Source organism: Portunus trituberculatus, chromosome 31 (assembly GCF_017591435.1).
Source record: "Portunus trituberculatus isolate SZX2019 chromosome 31, ASM1759143v1, whole genome shotgun sequence".
NCBI lineage: Eukaryota > Metazoa > Arthropoda > Malacostraca > Decapoda > Portunidae > Portunus > Portunus trituberculatus.
In genome coordinates this window covers 356,622-364,121 of record NC_059285.1, presented here as the reverse complement: position 1 = coordinate 364,121, position 7,500 = coordinate 356,622, and the positions used below count along the sequence as shown (strand labels likewise).

The window sequence follows — 7,500 nt, the reverse complement described above, 5'->3', positions numbered from 1 at the left end:
ATTACATTAAACTTTCCGTCGACCAACTACATAATCTCTCTCTCTCTCTCTCTCTCTCTCTCTCTCTCTCTCTCTCTCTCAGTTGTCTAATTCCTGTTTTTTTCAGCCTTTGTATTGATATCTAAGTCACCTTCACTGTGTTCTCTTTGTGTTCACTCTACCCTTTGATATTCTCCTTTATCCTAACAACACACAGCCAGTTCTCCTGTCCTCGGCGCGCAGGGAGTAAGTTTTTCTATCGTGCTTACTGTTCTCTGCTTTCTTTTCCCGCTCCAACACCGCCGCCGTCACCTGAGCGTCCGGTAACTCAGCGGCGGAAGCGATGTCTGAGAAGCGCGTGTTGTTTCACCCATTAACTGTGTTTCCGCCCATGGGATCTACGTGACCTTGAGAGAGAGAGAGAGAGAGAGAGAGAGAGAGAGAGAGAGAGAGAGAACTAACATTGAGAGAAATCATTCGTATGGTGACAGAAAGGAACCAGTTTTATTAAGTCCCAGTGGATCCCCTTGCAGGAGTACAGTACATACATACCTTCCAGCCACGCCTCAAGGCCGCCTGGCAGGGAAGTGCAGCTGTTGTGGGGCGGGAAGAGGGAAGAGGGTACATGCAGGAAGGAGGGGGGAAGGGGCGATGCAATGTATATGCAAGCAGACGCAGAAAAGCACGGAGGTGGAGTGGTAATTGTGTCGAGTATCTAGGACCTCTAGGAATATAGTGCATGTAACTAAGTGTATATATATCTCCTATCAAGTGTCCTAATGCTTTTCGGAGTTCCCATAGGTGTTATTATGTGTACCCGTGTGTGGTTAGATTTTTAAAGGTGTTTTGAGATGTGAAATGGTATACTAGTGTGTGTGTGTGTGTGTGTGTGTGTGTGTGTGTGTGTGTGTGTGTGTGTGTGTGTGTGTGTGTGTGTGTGTGTGTGTGTGTGTGAAGTGTCTTTCGTAGTAGTGTATTTCAAAAGTGTGTTACAGTGTGTTCAGATTCTAATAATGTATCAGTAGTGTTCCAAAAGGTGTCAATATCTCAGGCGTGATCACAAAAACAGCTTACAAATATATTCAATTTCCCGTGAAAATCTTTAAAGATATATATCGAATGGTGTTTTAGTTAAAGTGGTGTTCAAGTTTTACAAGTGTTGGTAAGTGTTCAAATTCCTGTGGGCTTTAAAAATTTTGGTTGATGCAGCAACGTGTTCTGTGGTTCGGTGGGTGTCGGTGATCGCCGCCGCCATGTGCCTTCAATCTAGGGCGGCTCAGTGGGCCAACAATGGGTGAGGCGCGTCATGTGCGGGTCGGTACAACACTGCAAGTTTGCCATTGTTGCGAGACGCGCGTTAGGACTGCCACGCGAGGCAAGGCTCTACTCACACCTCACCACCCTTTCTTCTCGATTCCTTCACTGCTGCTCCTAGCGCAGCGGTGATCTCCTCCACCGTGACACGTGACAGTGGCGTTGGTAGCGTGTGCGGCGTGACGTGACACTCAGTGATCCTTACGGTGACCTGTGTCGTGTATCAGTGTACTGTGATAATACGTCTCGTCTCGACTACCTTTGATTAAGAAACTATATAGGACAACAGAGTTTTCAAGAGTGCATTCATGATTCTAAAAATTATTTGACAAAGATTCTGCATCAGCAATTGTGAAAATTAGAAAAGAAAAATCGTGAGAAACTTGCTTGATATTTGTGGCCTTGAAAATACGAGAAGTCTATGAGATCCCGAAGCGTTTAAGAACATGTACAAACTAAAGTCCCTCGAGTGCTGGAAATACTAGGGCACCACGTGATTCTGAGTGACACTGAGGAGCAGGGCACGTGCGGAAGGCGACACGGACACCCAGGCATGCCCCTCAGAAGGCGGGGGCGGCGGAGGTGAGGCGGGCGGTAGACACGGCGCCTCCAGCATGGGCCAGGCGCTACACCGTGTATTCCAGCACCCTCAGGTTCACTTCCTCCTGTGGCTGGGGCGGCAGTACCTGGTGGAGGTGTGGGCCAAGATGGAGAGGACTACCTGCCGCCGCCCACCTCGCCACCCACCCCCGCCCGTACCTACCTACACCTCCCCGCCGCCCACGCCCACGCCCACACACAGCGAGGAGCCGCATCTGTACAGCTGTCCTCATCATGGCCGCTCCCCTCCTGACGTCTGCTTTCTGTGGTGAGTACTCTGTGTGTGTGTGTGTGTGTGTGTGTGTGTGTGTGTGTGTGTGTGTGTGTGTGTGTGTGTGTGTGTGTGTGTGTGTGTGTGTGTGTGTGTGTGTGTGTGTGTGTGTGTGTGTGTGTGTGTGTGTATTTACCTAGTTGTAGTTTTACAGGGCCTGGGCTTTATGCTCGTGTGGCCCCGTCTCCATATCTACACTTATCCAATTTTTCTTTAAAACTATGTACACTCTTTGCTGACACCACTTTCTCACTCAAACTGTTCCAAGTCTCAACACATCTTTGCGGGAAACTAAATTTTTTAACACCTCTCAGACATCTTCCCTTCCTCACTTTCTTAATATGCGATCTTGTGCCTCTAATGTCATATTCTTCTCTAAGGATTAGTTTCTCATTATCCACTTGATCCATTCCGTTAATCAATTTATAAACTTGTATCAGATCCCCTCTCTCTCTTCTCTGTTCCAGGGTTGGTAGATCCATAGCTTTTAGTCTCTCCTGATATGTCATCCCTTTAAATTCTGGAACCATTCTTGTAGCCATTTTTTGTAGTCTCTCCAATTTCCTTATGTGTTTCTTTTTATATATATATATATATATATATATATATATATATATATATATATATATATATATATATATATATATATATGTGTGTGTGTGTGTGTGTGTGTGTGTGTGTGTGTGTGTGTGTGTGTGTGTGTGTGTGTGTGTGTGTGTGTGTGCACGCGCGTTTGGAGTTCTTGCAATTCCAGTCACCACTAGTATTACCATCACCACCACCGTCATCACAACTACACCATCATGTCGTCCGCCATCACCATCATAGTTATGTTTATGTGAATCACCACCACCACCATCACCACCCTCACCCACAACACCACCACCACCACCACAGACATGCTGGCTATTCATACTAGATATACAAAGCTATCAACACCACAACATCACCACAACTATAATAGTCCTTATTAACCATAGAAAGTAGACCACCACCACCACCACCACCACCACCACCATTAGAATATACTGCTCCCCTGACACGACCACCAGCACCACCACAACCTTCATCACCAGTCCTGCGGCTTCGGTGTTGACCTAGGAAGTGGTTGTGGCGCATGTGTGGCAGTACAGGTGAGAGAGAGAGAGAGAGAGAGAGAGAGAGAGAGAGAGAGAGAGAGAGAGAGAGAGAGAGAGAGAGAGAGAGAGAGAGAGAGAGAGAGAGAGAGAGAGAGAGAGAGAGAGAGAGAGAGAGAGAGAGAGAGAGAGAGAGAGAGAGAGAGAGAGAGAGAGAGAGAGAGAGAGAGAGAGAGATGAATGAATGAAAAATGAATAGAAAATAACAAATGGGAAAAAAAATTCACGTATGATAGTCTTGTTTTGGAGATACACACACACACACACACACACACACACACACACACACACACACACACACACACACACACACACACACACACACACACACACACACACACACGTTTATTCCTTAGTAACACTCGAGTCCCTGTGAGGAATGTGAGCGGCGGCCACAAAACAGAGGTAATGGTGGGGATCAAGGAGAGAGCCAGATAAATATTATGAAAACAATGGGAAATAAGACCAGCAGGAGGACCAGAGAAGGTGAACACACACCATTGAGAAAGCTGGATGTGTAAAACTAAATGTGTGTGTGGGGGAGGGGGGTGGACGAGTGACTGTCTTTTTGTAAGTGTTAATGATTGGCTCACAGTCGTGTGTGTGGGTAAGATTGCGGGACAATACACACACACACACCACTCACACACTCATACACTCACTCTCTATCTCGATCATGGAGGAAAGTAACTACTCTCTCACTGGGAAAAAAAAAATAAAATAAATAAAAAAAAAAAAAATAAATAAATAAAAAAATCTGAAGCTGACATTCTACTGAATAAGTTTCATTTGTTAAGTAAGACCTCCTTAGTCAAAGATTTGCTGAAAGAAAAAAAAATTTCGTATTCATATCTAAGAATTTTTACGATAAGGAATTGTTCATAACTATAGAGTAGTGAAGATACCGTTATGAAGGCTGGTGTGGACTGTGGAGCAACTCTGGCCACTGATGTACGGACGCACACACACACACACACACACGAGGAAAGAAAGAGCTGAGACTTGATTCCAGAGCCTTCCCTCTTCGTCACTTCCAGAGCAGATTCAGCAAAGGAGGAGGCCACGCAGGCACAGACAGCTATAGAAACCAGCACGCCCAGCACTCCAACGCCTTCTACGCCTCAACACTCACTTGGAACCACAAACGGTAGGAGCTCACACAGAACACAACACACGTGCACTGTCCCGACACTGCCATGAAGCTGACACAGGACAACCCAACCAGCTGCTCACCCTTCACCAAAAAGCAACGCGGGAGAAACACCACTTCCCGACCATCCCTGACTAATAAAGGCGCTTGTCTGACCCCGAGTAAGAAAAACCACGCCACCAATCCATCCCAGAGCAAGAAAGGTCGCAGGAAAGACCCCACCATCTCCTTACCAATGACCGAGGAAGATGTTGCCACTTCGCCCCTGATCAAGAGGTCCCTCAGGAAAGACCCAACCAGTCTTTCTTCCCTGACCAAGAAAGACTCCACCCTTTGCTCGCCTTTAATGAAAACACACCGAGGAAAAGACCGCTTCACTTCCTTGCCTCTGCCCCAAAACATCACCATTTCACTGCCTCTCACTATCAAGGGAAGTAGGAAAGACCCCGCTGCTTCATTGTCTCTGGCCAAGAAAGACCCCGCCATTTGCTCTCTCCTCATCAAGAAACACCGCGGGAAAGACCTCACTACCCATACGCCCCTGACCAAGAAAGACCGCGGAAGAGACCCTGCCACTCGCTCGTCCCTCACGAAGAAAGACCGCAGGGAAGACCACAGTGCCGCCTCACTCGTCACCAAGAGAGACCACAGAAAAGACCTTACTACCTGCTCCTCCGTCACCAGAAAGACTTGCGAGGAAGACCCCCTGTTCTCCTCATCTCGCACCAAGAAACACACACCAACTCACTCGTCCATCACCAAGAATCACACACCAACTCGCTCGTCCCTCACCAAGAAACACACACCAACTCGCTCATCCCTCACCAATAAACACACACCAACTCGCTCGTCCTCACCAAGAATCACACACGCACTCGCTCGTCCCTCACCAAGAAACACACACCAACTCGCTCGTCCCTCACCAAGAAACACACACCAACTCGCTCATCCCTCACCAATAAACACACACCAACTCGCTCGTCCCTCACCAAGAATCACACACGCACTCGCTCGTCCCTCACCAAGAAACACACACCAACTCGCTCGTCCCTCACCAAGAAACACACACCAACTCGCTCATCCTCACCAATAAACACACACCAACTCGCTCGTCCCTCACCAAGAATCACACACGCACTCGCTCGTCCCTCACCAAGAATCACACACGCACTCGCTCGTCCCTCACCAAGAAACACACACCAACTCGCTCGTCCCTCACCAAGAAACACAAACCAAGTTGCTCTTCTCAGACCAAAGAACACCACAGGAAATACCAAGGCAAGGAGGAGGAGGAGGAGGAGGAGAAGCAGAGTCCCCAACAAGCTAATAACAACGACGAGTGGGAGAAGGAGGACGCCTTGACAACCCTGAGCCGTGAGTTGTTCGGGGAGTGGTGTGACGCGCCGCCCCGTCGCACCAAAGCTGAGGCCAAGAGGCAGGACAGGGCGAGGAGAGCGCTGGAACGGCGAATAATAGCGGAGGAATTGAAAGAGGATTTACAATTGCCTGAAGAGAAAAAGGCAGAGTGGTAGGAGGAGGAAGAGGAGGAGGAGGTGGAGGAGATGGACACTGTAAAAGCCAAGAGTCAAGACAGGGCGAGAAGAGCGCTGGAACGGTAGATTACAGCGGAAGAACTGAAAGAGGATTTGCACTTGCCTTCAGAGGACACGGAAGGGAGGAGGAGGAGCAGAAGGAGTTTGTACGAGTAAGAGCTAAGAGGCAGGACAGGGTAAGGAGAGCGCTGGAGCGGCAGATCATGGAGGAACAACTGAAAGAGGATTTGCACTTGCCTGAAGAGGAAAATGAATGGTTCTAGCAGGAGGAGGAGGAGGAGGAGGAGGAGGAGGAGGAGGAGGAGGAGGAGGAGGAGGAGGAGATTGTAAGAGTCTAAGCCGATAAGAAAGTTAAAGGGGTCAGCTGGAGGTGGACATAAGAACATACATCCAAAGATTAAACTATGGCATGTTTTCTGAAACGCTTTGCTTTCTCACCATCACTGCTTTCCAAAGGCTTTACTTGAAGGTATTCGTGTTTTTAAGGCTATTTTCATGGTTATGGTGAAGGATTAGCAAGATTCCTGGTTAATTAAAAGAAGAAACTGCCTTGAAAATAGGGCTAGTTGTCTCACACACACACACACACACACACACACACACACACACACACACACACACACACACACACACACACACACACACACACACACACACACACACACACACACACAGCTGATTTGCATATAAAACACAAAGCAAATCTTTACTATAGCGATTTGTTAAGGTTGATTAAGCTGTTTTTAAGACATGTTCTTTCACCAGTCTTACAATAAACCAGACCAATCCAATGAATAGTGTTTCATTTCACCTCACTTGTATTTTGTAGCCTCCATGTAAACAATAAACAAGGGAAAAGGGGAAAAGAAAGAGAAAACGAAGGAACCATTGGGAAGAAGTACAGGACACATCACTATCACCTCAAGACGTACCAGACAATATAAACAGTTGCGTTACCAAAACTCCACAGTCTTCCCTTGCATAGACACGCTCTCTTTCTTACTCTTCCGCCTCCACGTTTTCTTTCTTGACAATCTTTCTTTTTTCCATCACTCGTTCAGCACTGGAGGCAGACAGCAACAAGCCAAGCAGCTTTCAAAGACGCACACTCACGCAACTGAACACTAAACATTCCTATAGACAAAGACTTCACAATTCTACACGACTTATCTTGCTAGAGTTAACCAGTTCTCTCAATCATTCAGACCTTTCTCTGGTAAACTCTGGAACTCCCTGCCTGCTTCTGTATTTTCATCTTCCTACGACTTGACTTCTTTTAATGCTTTTAAGACATTTGTAGCAGACTTTTGGCTGACTCTACTAATCTTTAAGGGAACTGGCAATTAAGAGGGCCTTTTTTTTCATTTTTGTTGCCCTTGGCTGGCTTTCCCTTTCGCATAATAAAAATATAACAGAATATATGAAAATGGAAAGATCGGGGGAGGGAAATGGGGATAGAGGAACAATAGGGAGGCGATATGAAAGGAACTTCTAGAA

General features: G+C 47.0%; 1 protein-coding gene across 1 annotated transcript in view; it reads left to right on the top strand.

Annotated features, from left to right (window-relative positions):
* Positions 1 to 1,174: 1,174 nt before the first annotated feature.
* Positions 1,175 to 7,500, top strand: part of LOC123511652 — a 94,058-nt gene continuing 87,732 nt past the window's right edge. Inside the window, exon 1 of the mRNA XM_045267695.1 lies at positions 1,175 to 2,161. Within this exon, the coding sequence (XP_045123630.1) occupies positions 1,908 to 2,161 (254 nt within the window). The 5' untranslated portion in view covers positions 1,175 to 1,907. The remainder of the gene's footprint in view (positions 2,162 to 7,500) is intronic.